General features: G+C 34.6%; 1 protein-coding gene across 2 annotated transcripts; it reads left to right on the top strand.

Annotated features, from left to right (window-relative positions):
- Window positions 1–753: 753 nt before the first annotated feature.
- Window positions 754–27090, top strand: LOC129942683 (CD151 antigen-like). Of its 2 annotated transcripts, none has more exons than XM_056051723.1 (5): window positions 754–985; window positions 26162–26356; window positions 26421–26594; window positions 26648–26863; window positions 26922–27090. In XM_056051723.1, exons 1-5 carry the CDS (start codon window positions 929–931, stop codon window positions 27063–27065), a joined length of 786 nt encoding a protein of 261 aa, XP_055907698.1. In that variant the 5' UTR covers window positions 754–928; the 3' UTR covers window positions 27066–27090. The 2 variants fall into 2 exon arrangements, with proteins under 2 accessions (XP_055907698.1, XP_055907699.1); XM_056051724.1 differs by lacking the exon at window positions 754–985 and adding an exon at window positions 25947–25970.
- Window positions 27091–27424: the final 334 nt, after the last annotated feature.

The raw sequence follows: 27424 nt of genomic DNA, 5'->3' as shown, positions 1-27424 counted from the left end.
GGAGACTAGAGGTATACCGCAGCAAAAAACAAAATTTGAATGCACAAAAAGCGTTTTTGGTAAAGCAAATACCGGTAAAAACCACGTCTAAACGTGAGAGGTCTCTACAGAAAGCCACACCGACACCAAAACCTAAATCCCACTAACGTTCCAAGTTTAACTGACGTCACGAAGAGCAAAGTCGTATTTGAAAGGTTGCTGATGGCATAATTTCATTTGATCGATGGCACTTGATCAAAGTAAAGCTGTCAAATATCTCTTAAGTTTAGTTGCTAACAATTGTTTACATTTCAAGAAAAATCAAATCGAAAGTTTCTCACCGAAAAATAAAATCTTATAAAAAAAACATAAATTGCTTAAAATCGATTGTCAACTCAAACTTCCTTTAGAACACAGAATATCGTATCAAATTTGTTTCATTTTGAAATGTAGAGATTAACTGGTTCTTGCTTGTTTTTTGTTTAATATAAAGCTCTAAAAAACAAAAACGAAGAATTAATAAAAATTAATTTTCGAAATCAGATATGTATAAATTAAAGTCCTACTAAAAATATGGCTTATTTAATATATCATTTCCAAATCTTTAATAACGGGAAGTTATTAGTTGATTCACAGCCTCTTTTTAAATGTTTCATTGTGGATTTCATAATGCTGAATGCCAGGACATCGTCAACCTACCGTCTGGTTTTATAGTTTCATTGTGAATCCAACTTCACAATCTCGTCTCGTTTACTCAACGAGTAGCGCAGTAAATGAGCTCCCAATATCTATTTGATACTTGCTGACGAATAGGCACATATTCAGTTTAATATTTAGAAATCAGAACACTTTAAATTAAATGAAATAATAAATATTCAGTCCGTGTTTTTAATTATACATAATAATCTAAAATGTTGAGTTTTGTACAACTTGAAGTATAATATGTAAAATGGGTTTATCGTTATGTGCCAAATATTTTGTGTTAACTTTCTCATGTTTTTATTGGGTATGTTTAAAGCTTATACATAAATGTTTATTAAATCAAGTATAGTTATTGACAGCCTATGTTTTAACCTCTTATGTTGCACTAAATCATTGATTTTAAATTTCTTTTTATTATGTTTTCTAATAAAATGATGTGAAAGTTATACTTTCAAGCACTTATTTTAATCATAATAGATTCTCTTATATTAAGCATTTGCTTGAATGTGTAATGTGTATGCATAAACAAGTAAACACAATTCAATGAAAGGAAAAGCCTCCCTGATAATTTTTTTTAAAGACCTCGATTTTAGTAAAATAAATAACTTAATCTTAAAGCATATACAAAATTAGACGACGACTAAGTATTGTTCCTGAAAATGTTTTTTAGGTAAATGTTTATATGCAAGTCAAAATAAAATCAAAACAACAACTATTGCATGCACACATTATTAAGATAAAACAGTATTTGTAACAATTGTATTGTGTAATGCGATTTAAACAAATTCAAACTTGTTTGGTCTCCTTTAAAAATGTTAAAATAATTTTGATTAGATAGTCATGTATGTATAGCGTCACAAAACTAGCTGTTCTGTTCAACTTTTTAAAAGGAATTCTAAGTTATAAAATAGGGTTTATCTCTCAACCTGTTTGGAAAGGGGATACCGACATAATTTCCAAGTTCAAAATCTCCAAAAACATAATCCCCTTTTAAAATCCCCAAAATCATTATCCCCAAATACAAAATCGCCAAAATTGAAATCCCCAGGATTAAATCCCTATGCCGATAATCCACAAACGAATTCCATACATCTATTGTTTTCAAACTCCGTGAATGCATGTTTGTTTTCATCATTTGAGTGTACTTTTCGGAGCTAAGCAAAAGTTCAGAAGATTGCGACTTTTCAATACTTTACTTCTGGTTCAAAACCAATTTTCTGGATGCGGAAAAAAGAAAGCATGAATCCGAGATAAAGTCAGCTGTCGTTTGCTAAAAAATAATTTTCCTCACACACAAAATGTAGTTGAAGCTTGGCATCGCCGTCTCAAGTGCATTGTATTGATAAAAAACTGATGATTTTTTTTTTGGTAGATAGATATGTGCAAATAAATAATAATTATAGCAATTTTAGAGCGAGGTAACATTTAATTCTATTTTCAAAGTTCACTTTTTCACATGCAACACACGCAAAAATGGTTGGTTTTGACATTTATTCCCTGTTTTTTCTTCAGTGTTCCCACACTTGATTTTTCTTGTTAATAATTTCTTTGATTTTAGTGCTTAAATGCAAAAAGTACTTTGCATTTACCCAAACTCGCACCTACCCCAAATCCTATGGTGTTTCCAAGCAGGGGGGTTGCAGGTTGGCAACATGCCCCTCTACCTGTTAGTCCGCTGCACTATTGGGAATGATAGATGTTGTTATCACAATTGAGAAAAAAGGCAGCGTTAAAAAACGTTAATTGAAAAAATCGAGCGTGAAAAAACATAGATAGTATTAATTTCTTATGTTTTTGTTGAATAAAAAGAAAAAGACAAATTAACTTTGTTTTGAATTATTCCCAAAATTAAAATGCTTAAGGACAGATTCACCATATTTCGAGAATATTTAAAAAATTATATTTGGCGCCAATTCTGGATTTGGGAATTGTCGGGTTGGGGATTTTGGTTTTGGAGATTTTAGATTTGGGGATTATGTTTTGGAGATTTTTTCTTTGGGGCAAGGGTACCCAACCCTTGGTAAGCTGTGTGTCAGTTTCTTAAATATTATGTAAAAGAAAAATTTGTCTTATTTGTAATTAAGTGCCAATGGAAAGTTATTGTAATAGGTCCAATTTTTCGCATCGAAAATTGTGAAATGTTTCAGCGTTTAAAGGAATATTAAAAAACGTTTTAAGTGCGTGTTTAAGTACGTACGCACGTCCGAAAGGCTGAGCGTTCGTTCTCCGAATGCTTGTACATTCACTATACTCTATTTCGTTCTCCATATGCAAGAAATAGCAAGGATATCAACTTCAAATGTTTTTTATTTTAATGATATCTAATTATATAAAAATAACGGCTGTTTTTTATAAATTAAAAAAAAAAAGAATAGGAAGCTATCAATGTCCTAGCCTCTTTCTTCTTTTGTTAGAAATTGTTTTACTGAGAACTCTGTTTTGGTAAGTCTAAAACAAATTATGGAGTGCACGATTTTGACCTTAGTGGAATTGTCAATAAGCATAATAGCCACAATTCATTTAATCCAAGAGTAATTGTCGAAAAACCAACGCATCCACAAGGAATGACTGTTTGATGCTCGATATCGTAAGATGACAACGACTCCTTACTTTAGCCAGCAACAATTCAACAGCTTAAGGATGGATGATTCGACACATTAACTGTATATAAACTTAACTATGCCTTTTATTTTTAATATTTCCATACTTAATTTATCCGTGCCAATATTACCACAACGCACTTACGATGAGCCTCTGATCGTAGTTTGACGCTTGCTATAAAGTAACTACTTTCTGAAAATTCTGAAGCGTAAAAAAAATAATCAAAAGAAAAGAAAATTATTCCCTAAATAATTTGTATAATAATAATAATAATTTGTATTTTATTAAAATTTAACCACCCTTTACAATACTTTGCGTAATAAGTTCGTTTGAATACGTTATAAAAGAATAGCTTAGTTTGTATTACGAATGGACGTTTTCCTAGTAAATTAAAAACATCATATCTATCTGACTGACTTCAATGGCTGTCTTTATATAACACATAATCGAATTGTAGAAGCTCTCCACGAAATCGCCCGTTCATTGAGATATGCTCCATCAAAAATAATGCTTCTGAAAATTAAAATGTTTCTTATAAAAACATCACGTTTTTAAGCTAACTTATTTGTTTTGATTTCAATCCCAATTTTTGATTTTGTATGTCAATTTCTTGATATTTTGATTTTGTTTTTCAAATACTTATGAATATGATGAGTCAAAAACTGCTTAAACTCTTGAGGAACGGTTCCGTGATCAAAGACTTGTTTGAAAAGCTCAATGGTTAATTACTCATAGAACTCAAAACTTATTTCTTGGCAGCCTTCCACCTACAAATGTTGTACTAAGCTTTTAGGGTTTTAGTTATATCTTTGAGTTATTCTCAAATCATCTTAATATTAGTAATGCTCATAGTTCTGGAGAGTGGATTGAAAACATCCTTAAAATGATGATGGAGAATTTCACGTTTTCTGTTAGTTCTTAGAAAAGTATCGAAATAGATTTCAGGAAAAAATATCGAGGCAGATTAAGAAAAAATAGAAGTAGATCTCGAAAATCTTTTTTTCATATTAATCTATCCTTATCAAAATTTCTTAAATTAAGTAATTCATAATTTATTTTAATAAAAACGACTTTGAGCATAAGTTATCTCATAATTTATGTTTAAGAAACTATCAAGTGGTATAGTTAAAAATAATTAAATTAATCAAAACATAAATAAAACATGGTATTGTTTATTATTTGTTTAAATTGTACTATATGTTTGAAGCTAGAAACAGAATATTTACCTTTTATACGTATATTCAATTGTTCGATGTTCAGCTCTTGAGTAGGCTTGAGAAACAAACAACAAAATATCAAATTGCTGAATTAATAATTTTTTTTTAAGTTCAAGGAAAGCATTACAATTCTGATACTACTGCATAGGGATATAAAACATCATAAGAGAAAAGGGATATCCCAAAATATACAGAGGTATTATGCTTCGCATGTCGTTATCCTATCTCTTTCGTTTGACGCCTATAAAACAACATATGTTTGCCAGTGCAGATGCAGACTTTTATATAAAGGTACTTACTTTACTCGTTGCAATTCTACGCGGAACTTGACTCTTTCTGATTCCATGATTTTTATATGTATGTATTCCAAATTCAAAGTTAACGGCAAAAGATTGCACTAAGAACTTAGATATGTCAACGAGTAAATGCAACACTTCCAAGTTACCTATTAATTTCATCGTTAATTTCCATTTTCCATACATTTCAGGGTCCAAAGATCAGTCTAAAGAAAATAAAGTTGATATGTACCTATCACATGGTTTGAGATCGCAAGGAGACCCCCTCTATTGACTATATTTGTCCATGATAAACCTCTGCTATCTTTATCAGCAACAAATTCTATAGTTGGTAATTCAATTTATAATTTTTTAAAGGTATCCTGCAAAGTACTCCAAAGCATGGTACTTTATATCTGAGATTTTTTCTTCATTCAGAATTTTCTATGGTTGTCTACATTTACTGTCACGATCAGACAAATGGACGTAAGAAGTTTACGTTCCTGGTCCTGGTCAATAGAAACATAAACGATATTTACCTTTGGTTTCTTTCTTTCTTTCCATTTGAGATAGGATTTCTTTTGAAAACCAATTTTAAGTCCAGAAGCCGCTTTTATGGGTGTTGAATATAATATTATAGCTTTTGAATTAAAATTGTCAAACCACGTATCAATCTGCAATAAAAAAATAACACATTTATAATAATGTAATATGTATACAGTCTTTATCTCTTTTAATATCGTGTTATAGTAGAATAAAGTAAGAGGCAACATATAATGCTTCGTTAAGCATCAAATAATTAAGAGGAGAACTCGCTTCGTTAAGCATCGAGAAACATCAAGTGATTAAGAGGAGAACTAACTTCGAGAACATTCAGCGCAAAAAAGAACCTCGAAGGGGCAACATCTAGTGATTAAGAGGAGAACTAGCTTTGTTAAGCATCGAGAGCAACCTAGTAGTTTCTCGAACCGATTTGAGCTATATAAATAGGCGCTCATAAGCGAAGCGGGATTATTATTGGTTGTGAACTGCGATAAAGTAAAGACTGTGTTTAAAAAGTAATAATTGAGTGAAGACTGTGTTTGAAAAGTATTAATTGAAAGTGTTCAATAAATAAGTTGGAACGATTTAAATAAAGTAAAATTGTGTTTTATTTGCAAGTGTGAATAAGTTTTAATTGTCGGACCAAGCCGAATATTACATTAGTTTTAGAAGTGGGATTAAAACTTATTGAGAATAAGAACAGAGAGCAGTGATTAAACTATTTTGTGTGAAGTTAAAAAAAAAAAATTGTAAAGTTTTGAAAGACTTAACTGTCCCTGAGCTAAAGGCCGAACTAAGCAAACGTGGCTTAAGTTGGACAGGAGTCAAAACCGAACTTTTTAAACGGTTGCAGAAATATCTGGAGCAGCAAAATGAAGACCCAGATACATTTGCTTTCAAATTAGAAGCAAAAGTGGAAGTAGTAAACGCAAATGTTGCCTTATCTAACATTGTGTCAGTTCTTTTAGCCAAATTTGAAGAAAATAAAAATGATGCTGCTAGAATAGCTGAATGTTCTCAAACAACTATAAACTCAAGGGAATGATGTCCTGAAACAACTAGAAGCCCAAAGAAGCGACCAAAAGCAGGAACAGCAGAATATTTTAGAGTGATTCGACGAACAGAAAAACCTTTTAGAAAAAAGATTTGCGGACTTCAAAGAGAAAATCAAAACTGCACGTTTCGGGAAAATTGAAGAACAAATTGAAACCATCACAAATGAATTAGAAAAAGATGAAAGCTTGAGAACCTTCTGGTGAGTGCCCAACGAAGAGAGAAGTGAATCTTCCAAGCTTTGATGGGCAGATTCCGTGGTCAATCTACAGGAAACAGTTTGAAACAGCAGCGTTAACAAACGGCTGGGACGATCACGAAAAATACATTGCTCTTACGCTTGCTTTAAGAGGATATGCTGCTGAACTGCTACTAACCATCCCAGCAGAGAAGAGTGGTGACATCACAGCTCTTGTAAATGCAATGGAACAGCGGTTTGGGGATAGCCACATGACAGAAGTCTTCCGAGTTCAGCTTAACAATAGAACACAGAAAAGAGGTGAAACGCTGCACCAGCTTCAGGCAGATATCGGGTGATTGGTTCACCTGGCATATCCAACAGAATATAAATCAACTTGCTCTTGAAGCCTTTGTGAGAGCTGTGGGCGATGTACATCTTCAAAGGGCTATCCGCACTGCCGGAAAGCGAACACTATCAGCAGCATTGGCTTCCGCTCTGACGATGGAAGCTGCAGAATAAGCTTCCCAAAACGTGCATCGCGTAAGAGAAATAGAAGTCCAAGAATGTTCTTATCAGAAGGCTACTGTGCAAAGTAGTCAGCGAGACGGACCAGCACGATGCTGGAACTGCAATAAGACTGGGCATTTACAGCGACAGTTATGATTACCGCGAAGAGGAACCGCATGGTAGCACTGCGCAAATAGACGTAATTCAACCGGTCAAACCAACATCAACAACATTGCTTCCGAAGTTGTTTCCCCACATGAATAAGAACCAACTTCGAGGGGCAGAAGCTGTTTTTTAGTATCGATGGCCACAGAAACAACAGCCAGGTTTCTCAAACGAAACGTGACAACAAGAGCGTGACCCTGGAAGCAAGTATAAACGGAAAAAAAAATAAGTGGCTACCATTGACACCGGTGCCACGGCGTCAATCATACGGCAAGACCTCGTTAAGAAGGCATGGCTCCACAATACCAACAGCTATCGTCTAAGGACTGCAAAAGTTTATGGTGAGGTACGTCTTAAGATCCGGATGGCAGAGTTGGAATTCTCTCACCTGTTCCTGGTAGCAGATATATTTGACGAGTGCATTGTCGGCATCGATTTCATGAAAGATCACGGGGTGATATTGGACATCCTGAAACAAGTCCTGAAATATCGAAACATCGAGATTCCGATGATCTATGGCACTAACTCGTATGAGACCTCGTCATCTGTGAAAATCGTCATCAAAGAAGATCTCACTTTGCCTGCTTCTTCAGAAGTATTCGTGTGGACGAAATTGAAGGCAACCATCGATACCTCATGTTCGAACCAACATCTGTAAAGTCTTCCCGAAACGTCATCATTGGGAAGACTCTTGTGAGACCTTTAAAGAACATGGTTCCAGTATGAATACTGAACATCAAGCCGTATGAAGTTAAGCTAAGAAAAGGTGAAATTGTCGTTCAACGCGAATCTATATCAGCGATAACAAGGATCAACGAAGAAGAGTCAAGGCAATCCTTGAAGTCCGGAGAGCTGAACTCCATAAAGACGAACATTCTCAAGTCATCTAATCTTGGCCACCAACAACGAAGAACTGCAGAAGGTCTTTTCGAAGAATATGCAGACATCTTTTCGTCATCAAAAGGGAAATATGGCAGAACGCAACTGGTGCACCATTGAATCAATACCGGGGATGCAAGGCCAATTCGTCAACCTGCAAGACGCCTTCCACTAGCCGAGGTTGGCTCCAGTAGTCCTGGTAAAGAAGAAAGACGGATCAACCCGCTTTTGCGTGGACTATCGAAGGTTGAATGATGTGACCAAGAAGGATAGCTACCCTCTGCCTACGATCAGTGATACTCTGGACGCAATGGAAGGAGCACAATGGTTCTCAACTTTGGACTTGAAAAGTGGTTACTGGCAAGTCGAAATCCATCCTGAAGACAAAGAAAAGACAGCATTCTCAACAGGAAACGGATTGTGGCAGTTCAAAGTGATGCCTTTTGGACTTTGCAATGCTCCAGCGACTTTTGAGCGCCTAATGGAATGCGTCCTACAAGGACTCACATGGAAATCTTGCTTTTTCTATTTGGATGACGTCATAGTATACAGGAAAACATTTGACGAACACTGTACAAATCTGAGAGCCGTGTTTCAAATACTTCCAGGAGCCCACCTAAAGCTTAACCCAGAAAAGTGTTCACTCTTTAAAACCTAAGTGAAATATCTCGGACATATCATCTCATCCCAAGGAGTAAAACTAGATCGTGATAAGGTTGACACCGTGAAGAATTGGCAAACACCACAAGACAAACACCAACTCCGAAGCTTTCTGGGTCTAGCCACCTACTATAGGCGCTTTGTGAAGGACTTTGATGGAATCGCCAAGAGTCTACATCAGCTAACAGAAAAAAGGAAAGCAGTTTAAATGGTCAGGTGAGTGCGAGCGCAGCTTTCAAGAGCTCAAGCAACGCTTGTGTAATGCACCAGTGCTGACCTAGCCAACTCCTTTCATAATTGATGCTGATGCCAGCAATGTCGGGATAGGTGCTATACTTTCGCAGGTGCATAATGGCGAAGAAAAGGTGATTGTCTATTACAGCAAGGTACTATCGAAGTCGGAAAGAAACTATTGTGTGACCAGAAGAGAACTTCTTGCACTGATTTTGGCAACAAAGCACACTATGGACAGAAGTTTCTTCTCCGAACTGACCATCTAGCACTTAACTGGCTTTTGAATTTCAAGAATCCAGAGAGTCAGTAGCAAGGTGGATTGAGATGCTGCAGACGTATGATTACGAAATTCAACATCGGAAAGGGAAGCTTCATTTAAATGCAGATGCACTGTCTTGGAGAACATGCAAGCAAGACTGTAAGCATTGCAGACGACAAGAAGAAAAAGAGGTGGTTACTGTCCAATGAACCAGAGCCGATCTCATTTATGGCTGGAGCAACGACGACAACAATTTTACTGGCTACATGCAAGGGAAGTTGTTGAGAAGTGGTGCCGAAAATGCGATAAATGTGCTGAAACCAAAGGCCCGAACGAAAAAAAAACACAGCCAAATGCAGTAGTATAATGTCGGTGCCACCTTCGACAGGATTGCAATAGACGTGGCGGGTCCATTTCCGTAACCAAATAATAGAAATCGTTATATTCTGGTCGTCATGGATTACTTTAGCAATTGGCATAAAGCATACGCCATTCCAAACCAAAAAGCCAAAACAGTCGCAGACCAAATTGTCTTCAACTGGGTGAGCAGATTCGGCGTTCCATTAGAACTGCATTCTGACCAGGGAAGGAATTTTGAATCAAACATATTTCAGGAAGTTTGTGGGCTTCTTGACATCAAGAAGACAAGAACAACACCACTTCACCCACAATCTGATGGCATGGTCGAACGATTCAACCGAACCCTGAAGGAACATCTTTGCAAAGATGTGGACGACAACCAGCGAGATTGGGATCTACACATTCCACTGTTTTTGATGGCGTATCGAAGTGCAAGGCATAGCTCAACGAAGGGGCAACATCTAGTGATTAAAAGGAGAACTAGCATTGTTAAGCATCGAGAAGCGAAGCGGGATTATTATTGGTTGTGAACTGCGATAAAGTAAAGACTATGTTTAAAAAGTAATAATTGAGTAAAGAATGTGTTTGAAAGGTATTTATTGAAAGTGTTCAATAAATAAGTTGGAACAATTTAAATAAAGTAAAATTTTGTTTTATTTGCAAGTGTGAATAAGTTTTAATTGTCGGACTAAGCCGAATATTACAATAACATAACATGTATTATAAACTTAGAGTATTGATTAGCTCCGATAGTTCCTGCCAATTAGGAGCTTTTAGAATATCTAACATTCCCATTCGATTTAAAGCTCACAAATTTGTTTGCAAAAAAAGTTGAGTTGCATATTTGACCTATAAAATAATATTTTAAGTAAAAAATAAAATCACAATAAGTAAAAAGGAATTACCTTTTGCCTCTTGCTACGTTTCACATTAAAATCATTGAATAATTATAAATGGAAGGGACAAAGATCCTGCTTATGGTTACACTTATTGTTCAAAGTGGTTAGTATTGAACGGCGAGCTGTTTGAAAATTGTAACGACTTATCACAATGTTTTTCAACGTGTGGGTCGCCTTTAAAGGGAGGTCACGAAGAGAGAATACTGCAGTTAAAAAAAAAACAATGAAGGTTAAAAAGATTTATTAAGAAAACTGATAATTAAAGGACATATTCATTAGTGTCAAACAAACAAAAAATAAAAATAACCTATGAGATAATCCATCTTAAACATTTGTATCACATTAGCAAACAAATTATTCTCAGTGCGAGGAGTGCGCTTGTTTTTCAGAAATCTATTTCTCCCATCGTGGATCCGTTTTTGCTACATTGAGAATTAAATCGTTTTCCAAATAATATCAAAATCAAATCAAATGGGGTGGCGCAACAGTCCGTTGTGAACCAGGGCCTAGTGACTTACAACTCTCAACCATTCCTGTGTGCGAGTACTGTTGTCAGGAATGGAAGGGACCTACAATTTTAGGCCGAATCCGAACGGGTAGTTTAAGAAAGCACTTTTTTATGACGAGAATTACTCTTGAAGGATTTGTCAATTCCTCGCAAGAGGCAGTACCCGCGAAAATTATTTTTTTTTTAATTAAGGTGGCACAGGCAGGGATTGAACCCAAGACCCCTTGCATGACAGTCCAACGCACTAACCATCATGCCACGGGTACTACTAATAATATACTGTGCTTTATTTCCAATCATAGTAAATCCGAATTTCAAATAACTGTCATCATACAACAAACATGTTCGATATGTCAAAGTTAAAATGTACGAAAGAAAAGCTCTAAAGGCTATTTCCACATTTTTATTTTAAAATTCGAACACAAGTGGCAACCGTGATAGATGCATGTCGGTCAGTAGTATCACCGGCTCAAAATTTCAAACAGAAATGTTTCAAGTGTGTCGTTTCACAAAACAAAATGGAGTAAGGGTCATGAGTAGTCACAACACATGTAGACACATTGTGTTGTGAGCACAACGTTGTAGGCACAACACATGTAGACAGGCACAAAAAGCAAAATTCGTCCATTGCGTAGCTGGTTTTTGAACCATAGCAGTTTAAAAAAAAGGGTGACCATTTTGGTTAGCCCCAAATATCTTATGAACCAATGACGGTAGAGACTTTAATTAAATTTTTTATCATATATTGTAAGGTATATTTTTGGTAAAACACCAGTATATTTTTGGAAAAAAGTCCAATTACCGGTTTTTTTTTATAAAAAATAAAAACTTAAAAAAAACATTACTCAAAGTTGGTAAAAACTGAACTTCGACTCAAATAACTTTTCAAAAACTTAAGATTATGGCTTTCTTATTTTATACAAAAGAAATATTTTTTCAACATTCTGAAAAATGTTGAGAAAATAAAATTCTAAGTTTTTTTTTTACAAAAAATAAAAACTTCAGCAAAAAATTAATAAAAGTTGGTAAATATTGATTTTCGACTCAAATATCTTTTCAAAACTTTAAGATATTGGCTTTAAACTACTTTTATCTTTCAAAAACTATTGTTGTCAACATTCAGTAAAATTTTGAGAAAAATCGAATTGACAGTTTTTTAACAAAAATTAAAAACTTTAAAGAAAATTTAACATAAGTTGGTAAAAATTGATTTTCGACTCAAATATCTTTTCAAAAATTTGAGAATATGGCTTGCAACTAATTTTCATTCATAAGAAATATTATTGGCAACATTCAGTAAAATTTTGAGAAAAATCGAATTAACATTTTTTTAACAAAAAATACAAACCTAACAAAAAAAAACAATACTTAAACTTGATAAAAATTTACTTACGACTCAAATAGTTTTTAAAAATTAAAAATATTGTCTTCAAACCCTTTTTATTTCACAGAAAATATTGTTTTCGATATTTAGTAGTTTTTTCGCTCTCCCCTCCATGCATTTCTCACTTTTCGAAATCCCTACTGCTTTTTTTATACACAGGTATCTTTGAAAATGTTCCTATAGGTATGTCTATTCAGGTAAGATTTTACATATAAAAAAAATTACTGTTTAAAATGAAAATATATATATAAAATATATACATTACTTTTGTTATTATTTGTTTAAACAATGAAAAAATCGAGTGCACACACAAATTTTGTGTAAACATTGCAATTTATAGTTTAAAACATAATATCCCACATCGACCATATTAATGCATTCACTATAACTTTAATCCGAGGCGCTCCACTATTTGTTGGTATGCAAAAAGCATTCGATGTAAGAATATTAATTTTTTGCTCTCCTGTGCAAACAAAAAGTAGACATTGGTTTAGTTACGAGCAGAGATGGCAGAAATGCGATTTTTTTTAATTTACTACATTTGTTACGTCTGCTACATAAATGAGGTAGTTGATGTAGTTAATGTTGTTAATGTAGTTTACGTAGTTAAATGAAGCAGACTTAAGGGTAGACGTAGTTTGAAATGGCCATTCAACCACCAAATTGCATCGAAAAGATAAATTTTTTGCACAATCCGAACCATATGAAGACTTAAGCAGCTACAGATACTGATAAAAAGATAACAACAAATATCAAGTAATTATTGTTTGATGACAATTTCGTCCAGTCAATAGAAGAAGAAATTTATATCTACGATGCAGTCTGCAAACTGATCCACAAGTGTCAAGATGATGCAACCATCATCTCTGAAGCTGTAGATTTGTGGCTACAGCTGCAATTGCCAGAAAAATATGACCACTTTTTGATCGCAAGGCAAGAAATTGCGCTCCCCATCGATGCAATAGCGGCATATAGCTTGGATCCAAGATATCTTGGCAAAAATTTAACAACACCGCAGTGAATCGAGGTAACAATACATTTCATTGAAATTTTCTCAGCTGGAGAACTAAATGATTACGATAAATTCCTCAAAGATCAGGGCATTTTTGCTTCATTAAATAAAAAGCTTAGAGAAAGTAATGATGGGGATATTGGCGATGGCAAAGGTGGTGGAAGTGAAGTTTTGCTGCCAAAAACTTACTTGAGTTTGGCATCAAGACAGCATCCAGGCATAATTCCTTTTTAATAAGTATTCCAGCGTCATCTACAGCAATAGAGAAGGTGTTCTCGCAGTGGTCGTTCGTCTATACGAAAATTCGGAAAAGGCTTAACCAAAAACATTCCCAAAAATTGATAGATATACACTATACATTTAAAATAAACGACAAAAATGAAACAGATGATTATTAAATTTGCATTTTTCTTTCATTTGAATAGAAATAAAAGAAGGGGTGGAGGTGTTGCCGTAGTAGTAAGACAACCTATTCAACATAAATTCCTTCCTTTTTTGAATACTAATATAATACTGTAACATTCCGCTTGGTCCTACAATTAAAATTTATACACACTTGCAAATAAAACACAATTTCACTTTATTTAAATTGTTCCAAAGTTATTTATTGAACACTCAATTCGCTTTACGAAGCGAATTCTCCTCTTAATCACTAGATACTTAACGAAGCACTATATGTTATCCGTTATTTTATTCTACTATAACCAGAGATGGCAGAGTAGATTACTTCAGGTAATCTACTCGGTAAACTACGTGTAGTTAATTGGATAAACTACATGTTTGATTTGTTTCATTTACTACCCTACATTTGTTACGTGTGCTACCTTCACAAAAAACGTTAAATTTCAAAAAGAATTTAAAAAAACAGGTGAATAAGTAACGACTTACTAGTGAAAATCACTAAACTATACATAAGAACCAAATATGTTGCGTAAATGAACTAAAGCAAAGAATTCGAAGTTTTATAAAAGAAAAATGCAAATTTAATAATCATCTGTTTTATTTTTGTCGTTAATTTTAAGAGTATAGTGTATATGATATCTATCAATTTTTTGTAATGTTCATGGTTAAGCCTGTTCCGAATTTTCGAGAATTAGTTTTTCACACTTTCACAGTTATCTTTTTGATGCGATTTGTCAAATTTGGTGGTTAAATGGATATTTCAAACTACGTTTTGACGTCTACCGCTACGTCTGTTAGATTTAACTACGTTAACTACATTTAACTACATTAACTACCTCATTTATGTAGTAGACGTAACAAATGTAGTAAATCAAAATAAATCGCATTTCTGCCATATCTGACTATAACACGATATTAAAAGAGATAAAGTGTATACATATTACATTGCCCAATCCTTAGGATTGATCGTCCCGAACAAATCCATCGTTCTCATCACCAATGTAGCGATGTAGTCGGTCGCGATTTACAACTTTAGGTTTTCCTCTGACTCTTTTTTGTATCCGGTACTAGACATCGTTGATTTTTTTACGACTGTATATGTACCTCCCCAGTCCTGATCTGCAGCTTGGAACTCTGTTGTTGCCACTCGTATATCGTAGCGTGTCTTCATTCTTTCACTGAACATCTTTATTTTCAACCTGGTATTGTCGTGGATCTGAAGGAGTCTTTCTCTTAGATCATTAATGTCATCAGCTTGCGGCTCCGACGTGGGACATCCGAATTTTATTTCGTTCGGCAGTCTGATGTTCCTTCCTATTAAAATTTTAGACGGTGTATGGCCAGTTGAGCTTTGTCTTGCACTTCGATACGCCATCAAAAACAGTGGAATGTGTCGATTTCAATCTCGCTGGTTGACATCTTCATCTTTGCAAAGATGTTTCTTCAGGGTTCGGTTGAATCGTTCGACCATGCCATCAGATTGTGGGTGAAGTGATGTTGTTCTTGTCTTCTTGATGTCAAGAAGCCCACAAACTTCCTGAAATATGTTTGATTCAAAATTCCTTCCCTGGTCAGAATGCAGTTCTAATGGATCGCCGAATCTGCTCACCCAGTTGAAGACAATTTGGTCTGCGACTGTTTTGGCTTCTTGGTTTGGAATGGCGTATGCTTCAGGCCACTTGCTGAAGTAATCCATGACGACCAGAATATAACGATTTCCATTATTTGTTTACGGAAATGGACCCGCCACGTCTATTGCAATCCTTTCGAAGGGTGCTCCGACATTATACTGCTGCATTTGGCTGTGGTTCTTTTTGTGTGCACAGGTATCGCATTTTCAGCACCACTTTTTGACATCTTCCCTTGCATGTAGCCAGTAAAATCGTTGTCGAACCTATTCTAGTGTCTTGTTCACTCCTAGATGGCCTCCAGAAACTCCACCATGCATCTCTCGCAGAACGTCCATAACCTTCGATCTCGGTAAGACTAGCTGCGTTACCTGCTGATTCCCTTTAACGTCAAAGGACACCCTCTTGGACTTGAAACGAGTCCCACTGTACCCAATAGGCCTTCAGAGTCGGACTTATATTGGAGATATCAGTCCATTCTGGTTTTTCCTGGTGTTCCTTCTATGCGAGGATGGGTTCGATATTTGAGTCTTCTTGTTGGGCCTTCCTCAACTCGTTGTTGCTCCAGCCATAAATGAGATCGGCTCTGGTTCATTGGACAGTAACCACCTCTTTTTCTTCTTGTCGTCTGCAATGCTTACAGTCTTGCTTGCATGTTCTCCGAGACAGTGCATCTGCATTTAAGTGAAGCTTCCTTTTTCGATGTTGAATTTCGTAATCGTACGTCTGCAGCCTCTCAATCCACCTTGCTGACTCTGACTCTCTGGATTCTTGAAATTCAAAAGCCAGTTAAGTGCTAGATGGTCAGTTCGGAGAAGAAACTTCTGTCCATAAAGTGCTTTGTTGCCAAAATCATTGCAAGAAGTTCTCTTCTGGTCACACAATAGTTTCTTTCCGACTTTCCGATCCAAGTTGTTCACAAAGCGCCTATAGTAGGTGGCTAGACCCATTAAGATTCGGAGTTGGTGTTTGTCTTGTGGTGTTGGCCAATTCAACCTTATCACGATCCCGTTTTACTCCTTGGGATGAGATGATATGTCCGAGATATTTCACTTCGGTTTTGAAGAGTGAACACTTTTCTGGGTTAAGCTTTTCCAGTATACTATGACGACATCCAAATAGACCAGGCAAGATTTCCATGTGAGTCCTTGTAGGACGCATTCCATTAGGCGCTCAAAAGTCGCTGGAGCATTGCAAAGTCCAAAAGGCATCACTTTGAACTGCCACAATCCGTTTCCTGTTGAGAAAGCTGTCTTTTCTTTGTCTTCAGGATGGATTTCGACTTGCCAGTAACCACTTTTCAAGTCCAAAGTTGAGAACCATTGTGCTCCTTCCATTGCGTTCAGAGTATCACTGATCCTTGGCAGAGGGTAGCTATCCTTCTTGGTCACATCATTCAACCTTCGATAGTCCACGCAAAAGCGGGTTGATCCGTCTTTCTTTTTTACCAGGACCACTGGAGACGCCCAAGGGCTTTTAGAGTTTTCGATCAGACCTTCTTCCTTCATGGTGGTTATCAGTTCTTCAACCTCACCTTGTTTGGCCAGTGGAAGGCGTCTTGCAGGTTGACGAATTGGCCTTGCATCCCCGGTATTGATTCAATGTTGCACCAGTTGCGTTCTGCCATATTTCCCTTTTGATAACGAAAAGATGTCTGCAAATTCTTCGAAAAGACCTTCTGCAGTTCTTCGTTGTTGGTGGCCAAGATTAGATGACTTGAGAATGTTCGTCTTTATGGAGTTCAGCTCTCCGGACTTCAAGGATTGCCTTGACTCTTCTTCGTTGATCCTTGTTATCGCTGATATAGATTCGCGTTGCCCGACAATTTCACCTTTTCTTAGCTTAACTTCATACGGCTTGATGTTCAGTATTCATACTGGAACCATGTTCTTTAAAGGTCTCACAAGAGTCTTCCCAATGATGACGTTTCGGGAAGACTTTACAGATGTTGGTTCGAACATGAGGTATCGATGGTTGCCTTCAATTTCGTCCACACGAATACTTCTGAAGAAGCAGGCAAAGTGAGATCGTCTTTGATGACGATTTTCACAGATGACGAGGTCTCATATGAGTTAGTGCCATAGATCATCGAAATCTCGATGTTTCGATATTTCAGGACTTGGTTCCCGATGTCCAATAACACCCCGTGATCTTTCATGAAATTGACGCCGACAATGCACTCGTCGCACATATCTGCTACCAGGAACAGGTGAGAGAATTCCAACTCTGCCATCCAGATCTTAAGACGTACCTCACCATAAACTTTTGCGGCCTCTCCAGTTGCAGTCATTAGACGATAGCTGTTGGTGTTGTGCCTTCTTAACGAGGTCTTGCCGTATGATGGACTCTGGGACACCGGTGTCAATGGTAGCCACACATTTGTTGCCGTTTTTACTTGCTTCCAAGATCAGGCTTTTGTTGTCACGTTTCGTTTGAGAAACCTGGCTGTTGTTTCTGTAGCCATCGGTACCAGAAACCAGCTTCTGCCCTTCGAAGTTGGTTCTTATTCGTGTTCCGTGTGGGGAAACAATTTCAGGAGCAATGTTGTTGGTGTTGCTTTGACCGGTTGAATTACTTCTATTTCCGCAGTGCTAGCATGCGGTTCCTCTTCGCGGTAATCAGCACTGTCGCTGTAAATGCCCAGTCTGACTACTTTGCACAGTAGCCTTCTGACAAGAACATTCTTTTAATTCTATTTCTCTTACGCGATGCAAGTTTTGGGAAGCTTGTTCTGCAGCTTCCATCATCTGAGCGAAAGCCAATGCTTCTGGTAGTGTTCGCTTTCCGGCAGTTCGGATAGCCCTTTGGACATGTATATCGCCCACAGCTTTCACAAAGGCTTCAACAGCAAGTTGATTTATAATCTCGTTACCAGCTGTTGGATATGCCAGGTGAACCAATCGCTCGATATCTGCCTGAAGCTGCTGCAGAGTTTTACCTCTTTTCTGTGTTCTATTGTTGAGCACTCACCAGAAGATTCTTGAGCTTTCATCTTCCGCACTTTTTCTAATTCATTTGTGATGGTGACGTCAGTTTTCTCGAAACTGTGCGTCGACAGTTTTGATTTTCTCTTCGAAGTCCGCAAATCTTCTTTCTAAAAGGTTTTTCTCTTCGTCGAATCGATCTAAAATAATCTGCTGTTCTAGCTGTTGGTTGCTTCTTTATGATGTTTCAGGACATCACTTTTATTTTCTTCAAATTTGGCTTAAAGAACTGACACCATGTTAGATAAGGCAACATCTGCATTTACCTCTTCCAATTTTGCTCCTAATTTGAAAGCAAACGTATCTGGGTCTTCATTTTGCTGCTCCAGATATTCCTGCAACAGTTTAAAAAGTTCGGTTTTCACTCCTGTCCCACTTAAGCTACGTTTGCTTAGTTCGGCATGTAGCTCAGGGACAGTTAAGTATTTTAAAACTTTACTCTTTTTTTTTAACTTCACTGCTCTGCACAAAATAGTTTAATCACTGCTCACTGTTCTTATTCTCAATAAGTTTTAATCCCGCTTCTGACACCAATGTAATATTCGGCTTGGTCCGACAATTAAAACTTATTCACACTTGCAAATAAAACTAAATTTTACTTTATTTAAATTGTTCCAAACTTATTTATTGAACACTTTCCATTAAAACTTTTCAGAGTCCTTACTCAATTATTACTTTTTAAACACAGTCTTTACTTTATCGCAGTTCACAACCCATAATAATCCCGCTGCGCTTATGAGCTCCTATTTACATGCCTCAAATCGGTTCGAGAAACTACTAGGTTGTTTTCGATGCCTAACAAAGGTAGTTTTCCTCTTAATCACAAGAAGTTGCCCCTTCGAGGTTCTTTTTTGCTCTGAATGTTCTCGAAGTTAGTTCTCCTCTTAATCACTATATGTAGCTGCTTATTTTATTCTACTATAACACGATATTAAAAGAGATAAAGAGTGTATTCATATTACAATACAAAGTATTGGTATTGCAGTTCCATTTTCTAATGGCTCTTCATTAAAAATTGTCGTTGCATACTTTCCGGGTGGTCGTGCATCTCCTCAGAAAAAGTTAGACTTGAACAATGATTTATAAAAGCTAGTAAATATTAACAATAATTTTCTGGTTAGAGGCGATTTCAATTGCAAACACAGAAATTGGGGATGACTAAGAGCTAATACCTCGTGTAACATCCTTAAAAATATACATTTTTCTCATACTTTAGTAAGTATTTACTGCCTTCTAATAGAAGAAACGAAGTTTTTGACATCAAAAATGCCAACTGGAAAATGTTTAAGGGTATGTCTCCCGCAGAAGCGAATTTAGAACTCATGTAAATTTATTTGAATGTATTATTGAAAGAACGTTACTCTCTTCATTATCAAATTCAAAATTTGAATTTCCAATATATAACTCTATAATTGCCTCTTGATCTTTTTTGTCTCTCAGAGCGAGGGATATATTTTTGCACAAGCAGCCAATCAAAGAAATAGATATAGAAATAGAACAACGTTGCATGATAAACCGGTTTTTTTTTGTAAGGCTAGTTAGGCAGATTTGTTGTTGTCTTTTGCATATGGTTCGAATTTTATAAAGCAAGTGGGTATTTTGTTATCGAAGGAGATGTTTTTTTCTTGAATTTCTTTTTTTGGTCGACATTTTCTAATTATTGAAAATACCTATTGTATTTTAATATTTTTTAACTTCCCTTTGGAAGTTCTTGAAATGGGTACGATTTGTCAAATTGAAAATTTTGACATTTCTCGAGGTTTCAAGGTCCCTATAAAAGGTTTTTAGAAACATGTCTGTGATGCGTGTGTACGTACGTTGATACGTCCGTACTTTCGCGACGTTTTTTTCGTCGTCCATAGCTCAAGAACCAGAAGAGATATCGACTTCAAATAAATTTTGTTATACAGATAATAAGCCAGAAAGATGCAGAAAGGGCTCTCAAGAAAATTGCGTAGGTGGTTTTTTTACCATAGCAGTTTGAAAAAAAGGTGAAAATTTTGTTTAACCCTAAATATCTTACGAACCAAAAACGCTAGAGACTTGAATTAAATTTTATATAATATATTGTAACGTGATATCAACCAAGTATATTTTTTGAAAAAAATCCATTTAAAGGTTTTTTTTATAAATAAAAAAAACTGAAGAAAAAATTTGTCACCTCCCAAATTTTACGACTAAAATATGATTTCATCTCCAAAACAATTTTGTGCAACGAAGAATAATGTTTTTGACATCTGATAAAATTTTGAGAAAAATCGAATTGACAGTTTTTTTTATAAAAAATAAAAATCTTAAAAAACTTTACTCAAAGTTGGTAAAAATTGAATATCGATTCATATATCTATTCAAAAAGTTGAAATTTAGGCTTCAAACTTATTTTATCTTATAAGAAATATTGTTTTCAACATGCTGAAAAAAGTTGTTAAAAATTGATTTTCGACTCAAATGTCTTTCCAAAAATTTTTGGTGTTGGCTTCAAACTAATTTTATCTTATAAGAAATATTATTTTCAACATTCAGTAAAATTTTGAAAAAAATCGAATTGACAGTTTTCGTACAAAAAATTGAAAACCTTAAAAAAACTTAACAAAAGTTGGTAAAAATTGATTTTTGACTCTTTTCAAAAATTAAAAATATTGGCTTCAAACTTATTTTATTTTACAGAAAATATTGTTTTCAATATTCAGTAATTTTTATATAAAAATCCAACAGTCCGTTTTTACATACAAAATAAAATCTACAAAAAATAGTACGCAAATTTGGTAAAAATTGATACGAGTACATATAGACAAACTTTTAAGCAAGACAAATCGACAGACGGGTTGGGACGTTATCAGTGTGGGTCGCATTCCTGCTTCGTTTTTAAGAATTTTTTCCGTGGTACGCAAAAAAAATCAAGAAAACAAAATATATGACAGCGAACTACACTACAATGTGCGACTACAAAACTTGCCGAATGTTGAACCAAAAATCAAATTCTACTTATACGATTGACTACGTAACACCCAAATCACGAGTCCATGACCTTACATCATACCACATACTAGAAATAAAAAAATATTTCTAAGAAAAGTTTTTTTTTTATATTTTCTGTTATTGTGTACCACAAGCAAAACAAAGAATACAAAAACTAAAAAAAAAATCGAAGAGAGGATGCGCGGGCGAAATTCTTTTGCAAAGAATTCTCTTCCTGGGCGCTGAGATGCGGTGGCATTCTTGGGAACTGGAAACTTCATTGCGTGCGTTTACAAAGAAATTTGTTTTTAAGAAATGCATAATAGACCTCTTTTATAAAAATTAAATTAAATAAACAGTAGACGCAAGAACTTTTTATTTTTTAAATAGAATAAACAAAATGCAAAAAAAATATTTTGGTGTTATATAAGCTCCCAATCCCTCACAATTGCACCACAAATGTTGTTATATTGAAATGCATTTTTAATTGTGTTGCAACAAATATTTTTTTTTCAAAGTCGATAGTATGAGTAATATATATGACCCTTTTAAAAAAAAATTAAAACTAAAAAAAAAAAATCAGTTCGCCCCATGAATTAGCAAAAAATATTGGAAAAAAAAGAATGCATTTTGGATTTTTGGTCTAAAAAAGTTACTATAACTATTTAAAAAAAAATTGAAAGCAAATATCTGAACATATATTTAGAATTTGAAAAAAAACGTTGAATTGACTTAGATGGCTGTTATACTTTGGAAGTTTTATCAACTTTTGCACCTATGCCACAATGCAAATTTGCCCTATTTTTCATAGTTTTCTACAATTTTTCTTGGAATAAATAAATAAATAAAAAAAAAAAATCGGTGCTATTTATAAAAATTTATTGTTTTTTTGGAAAAAAATATAAATAAAAATAAACAATTATATTTAACACACTGCCCCATTGCTTTTCGCAAGTAACTACCTGAATCTAATGATTTTTTATTGATTCTAGTGCTGTTAAGGAACTATGTCTCTGTCTTGACTATCAGAATATATAAAATACGAAACAATTGCTTTACAAAGAGATTAGTTACTCATAATGATAATAAAAATATGTTGAGAATATCCATCGATGATAATTTAATTATTCCTTTATGTATCCCACCGCTCCACCAAATTAAGTGTTATGCCGGACTTAGAGGACACAAACTCAAAAGGAATTTATCTTCAGGCCAGGTTTCTGTTGGGTTGGGTACTCCCCCTGGTGTTTCCGTCTTTCTTTTTATCTTCATTGATGAATATTTTAATTGATGTGTGTAGTTAACACTATCACACAAGAAACAAGAAACTTCCCTTTTCTTTACTTGAACGACAAATTTAATTGGAATTGAAAAGATTTGTTTCTTTATTTTGAATATATTTATTTATTAACTTGAATGTTCGACTTCAATAATACTTTAACGTTCTGATTTCTAATAAGCCCCCTTTTTTTGTTTTACACCTCTATATATAGTAAGATTGTGCTGACAAAAACAGAAAATATTTCATGGGAATTCAAGTAACCTACTCTTAAATATTTTTATGATGACTTTGCATCTGGGAATAATAATAATATGCATAACATGCATAACAAGTGCTTGTGCGGAAATATATCCCTCGCTCTGAGAGACAAAAATCGATTTCGAGACGCCTGCGGTTCATGAAATACCGGTACATTTCATTAAATGATTTTTTCATCTTCAATGGTTGTTTACATTTATTATTGAATTCTACTTTATTTATATCATCTATATTTTCTACATCCATTAGCTTAAAACATTCGTTTGAATAACTATCATTTTCATTTAGACTCTTTTTTGTTTGACTCTTATTTGATTTAATTAACATCTCATTTTCTTTAGATTGCTCAAATTCAATACATTTATACAATTTTATGTTAGCCATTTTTAGAAAATCTCTACCTATTATAACCGAATGATGCATATTGTTATTGCTTACCACAACAAATTTTATTTTTATTTCTATTTCTTCAAAATAAATTATACTATCAACACAACCTTTTATTAATACCATTTAGTTTTATACATTTGATTTTGCTTACAATAAAGTTTAATTTAACATATTGCTCCCGTATGATGCTAAAGGGGCTGCCAGTATCTAATAGGGCTGTCAAGAATATTTTATAATTTAAATAATTGATTATAAAAGTACAATACAAAGACCTTACATAATCATCTTCGTCATCGTTATGATCCACGTGATGGGAAACCACCGCCTTCTTGTTCTGACGTACTGCTGCTTAATGTCCCACCTCAGCGCAAAACATGACACGTTCCAAGAGCGCCTCTTGGTTTTCGGCATTCTGATGCAAAGTGCCCGATGGAGTTGCAATTGTAGCACCTGATTTGCTGCTTCTGTTCTTGTTTCACTTGAACTTCGTTTCGGCGTGCCATTGTCAGGCCGGAACCTGATGCTTGCATTGATGTGGGTTTTAATTTAGGCGATTCGATTTGCTTGAATGAATCTGCCAACTGGTGTCTAGTAGTGAAACATTGCATTCGTGCTTGTGCCCGTAGGTAGCCATGTCGTCTGGTATCCCGTCGATGAGGTTTTCGATGATCTCCTCGTCGTCCAAACCCAACTTATTGGCCATAATCAATTTTTCGTGATAATAGGCCTGAAAGCTTTTAGCCGTTTGCCAGATTCTACATTCGAATGTTCTCTTCAGTCTCAAACGGCTTTCATTTGAAACGAACATTTCTCCCATCTCTCAATAGCTGCTCAATTCACATTTGTGCCAAGTCACTTTTTGAGTGAAACCACTTCCGTGCGCTGCCACTTAACCGACAAGAAGCCAATATACGCGCGTTATTGTGGTCCAATTTGTTAGAACTGGAAAACTTATAAACATGATGCGTAAAACTTAAATTTTGGTTGAAGAACAAATTTGTATATTCTTTTCACAAAACCACTGACCTAGCGAGATTACAAATATTTTTACTTTGGTACAAAAGTACTTTTCGGCTTATGTAGTTAAGCCTTTAAAATCAACACACTAGCTTAGTGGAGAGCAGTAAGAATAGCTTCTCACCAATTCACAAATCTTATGCAATCAAATTTGGCAAGAGAAATAACAAGTTGATGGTCTTTTTATTTAGTCTTTACTTAAATCACTTATTTTCAGCATTTTGGAAATGTCGTGAGTAATGTAAAGAAAATAAACAACGACTACACACAAACAAAATAGGAGTAGAAAAAAGAGATGAGTATATAAAAATGTTTTCAATGTTCCTGCGTTGTTTTATTTTCATGATGCGCATGTTTACATTCTGTAACTTTCGTTTTTGATGTTCCTGCAACTCTCGCATCGACAAAATTAAGTCGTTTAACTCTGAAAATTGAAACAAATATGAGTTTTTGGTTTGCATTTTTCAACGGTCTGAGCGAAAATTAAACACATGAACGCGGCTTATAACAAAAAAATAATAGTTGTAGTGCTTTCAGAGTTTTATGTTTCTAATTCTAATTGGACTGTTGCACCTCCTAATTTATTTTACTTAATGATTAAAACTGGCTTCAAATAACTAACTAATATTTCTCTAAGTGCGTAATTTAGAATTGTTCTGGCACTTTTTATGTTTACTTCGTACTCCCAAACATCCACCATTTTTCAAAGGTGGTCGCCATTTTTCAAAGGTGGTCGGCATTTTTCAAAGGTGGTGAGTATTTACATCTTTTTGCATAAGATTGTGCTCCCCACATTTTGTTTACATGAAGTTAATACATAATGCAATTTGGTGTGCAAATCGCAGCTTGTAGGCAAAAAGAAAGCAACCGTCGAAGTTGATTCTCTCATTTTGTTGGAGCCAATCAAATCATCATACAATCTATTACTATTACTTACTATCTTAATTTGTATGTACTTTCTCTGGCTTAAATGAGATGAAAGAAAATGATGTGGTAAGCATAAACATTCTGCCTTCAATTAATTACCCTGGTTACAAGATGAGATCGAATGGAATTGAGATTTCGATTCAGGTATATGGTGGCATGAAATGACATTTGGGGTTTATTTGTGTGCGTACTGCTACGTGAATAACTTTCAAATAAATTTCAAATTTTATAACAATGCTCTCAACACAAAGCCGAGCGCCAAATTAAATTCAGCTTAGAACTAAAAATACTCTATTTACATAAATGGAGTATTTTTGCTTAGAACAAACTAGAGGGAAAAAATTTTCGATTCGATTTACCTCTTTCATTGGGATTGGATCGAGTAATCCTATTTCGACCCGATCCAGGTCTATATGGCTCTAAATCCTGATTCAATACTCCTTGTAAACGCGGTAAATATGAATTTAATGATGAGACGATTCCGTCCCAACTCGAAATATAAACAAATTGAAACAACATTTGAAGAGTATTATGTATTTATGTAACTATAGACAATGTAATGGTCTTATAGCGATGATTTGAACAAAGAACTCTATGATGAAGAATAAACATTCAAAACGAGGAATGTGCAGACAAAAAATTTATTATCATGCTTATGCATAACAGGTTCCTAGTCCAGACAGGAATATAGCTTTAGCATAATAAAGTGAGTATAAGTACCAATTATGCATTTGCACACAAATAAAATATATTGCCTCAATTAAAATTTTTTTATTTTTGGAATTCACAATTCGACTGAAATATACATACAAAAACACACAAATAACATTTTTGAACCAATTTATATCGTATTTGCGTATAAAATTAACAATAAATAACCTGGTGTTTTTGTTTTAGATTTCCGGAGCTTTTGTAGCTGCTGGTTGCTTATGGGTTCTAAATGATCCTATGTTTTCCCCAATGTTAACTGAGTCTGGAAGGTTTTTGAAATCGATCGTTTACTTAGTTCTATTTGCCTGTTTTATTATACTTTTGAGTACATGGTTCGCTTGCTACAGCATTTTGAAAAGATCTTCATACTCGCTTGTAACTGTAAGTCAATATAAATTAACGAATCAAAAGCTAAAATTATAAATAAGTTCTCTTTTGTCTATAGTTCCTTTTAACTTTAGTAATTGTAGTTGGAATTAAAGTTATAGTCGGTACTTGGATATCTTATAACAAAGATAGAATTAGCGATTTTTTAATAGCTTCTGTAAGATACTCGATCCAGCAAGAATATGGACAAATAAGTACAACTACTGTTACATTTGACCTCATTCAGAAAAACGTAGGTAATTTAGACGTAATAAAAATAGTGTTGGTAATAAAATCTAATTTTAGTTTAAATGTTGCGGAGCGGATGGTCCAATAGATTGGATGTCAAGCCAGTATAACAATGTTGGCCAAGAAGATCTAGCCAATATTGCATTTTCATCTTTAAATTTGTTCTACAGTATCCCAGAATCCTGTTGCCGGCATGAAATAAGCGATGTTGCTTGTGAAATTGCTCGAAAGCGGAAGGTTGATGCAAGTCTCCATGCAGGAATAAACAATCAAGTAGGTTTTCAATTTTGGTTTTAATGATACAGCCTTATGTTATAAATTTTCTCCTTAGGGTTGCGTGCGAAAGTTAACTGAAATAGTTTTACATAATTCTGGATTATTATATACAACTTTTATCGTCGTTATATTTGTAGATATAAGTGTTATTGGATTAACTTTATATTTATGTTGTAATATATTTCAGAAAAAAAAATAAATTAAGTAAATTCTCAACTTCTTAATTCTCGTATATAACTTCAAAAAAATTATTGAAAATTTATTCTATTAGGGTATGAAACTTATTTAACTACGCTTTTCGAAATTTTGTTTTTAGAATTGTTTTATTATGCTTTGAAACGTGTTAAATTTTGTAACTTGCATAGTAATTTATATATTTACGCTATATGTAAATATACCTAATCTCAACGGTAAGAGAGACATGTTCGAGCTTATCAAATATAAATACATTTTTCTTGAATTTAATAATCAGTCCAGTAACTTTTCCATTCGAATAAAAGGAGACTTAGCGTTAAATCCGGTATCTTAGCGAAGAATTCAGGATGTCAAAAAAGTTAG

Source organism: Eupeodes corollae, chromosome 1, assembly GCF_945859685.1.
Source record: "Eupeodes corollae chromosome 1, idEupCoro1.1, whole genome shotgun sequence".
Taxonomy (NCBI): Eukaryota; Metazoa; Arthropoda; class Insecta; order Diptera; family Syrphidae; genus Eupeodes; species Eupeodes corollae.
Note: the sequence above shows the minus strand (reverse complement) of the source record. Positions and strands in the feature narration are given on the sequence as shown.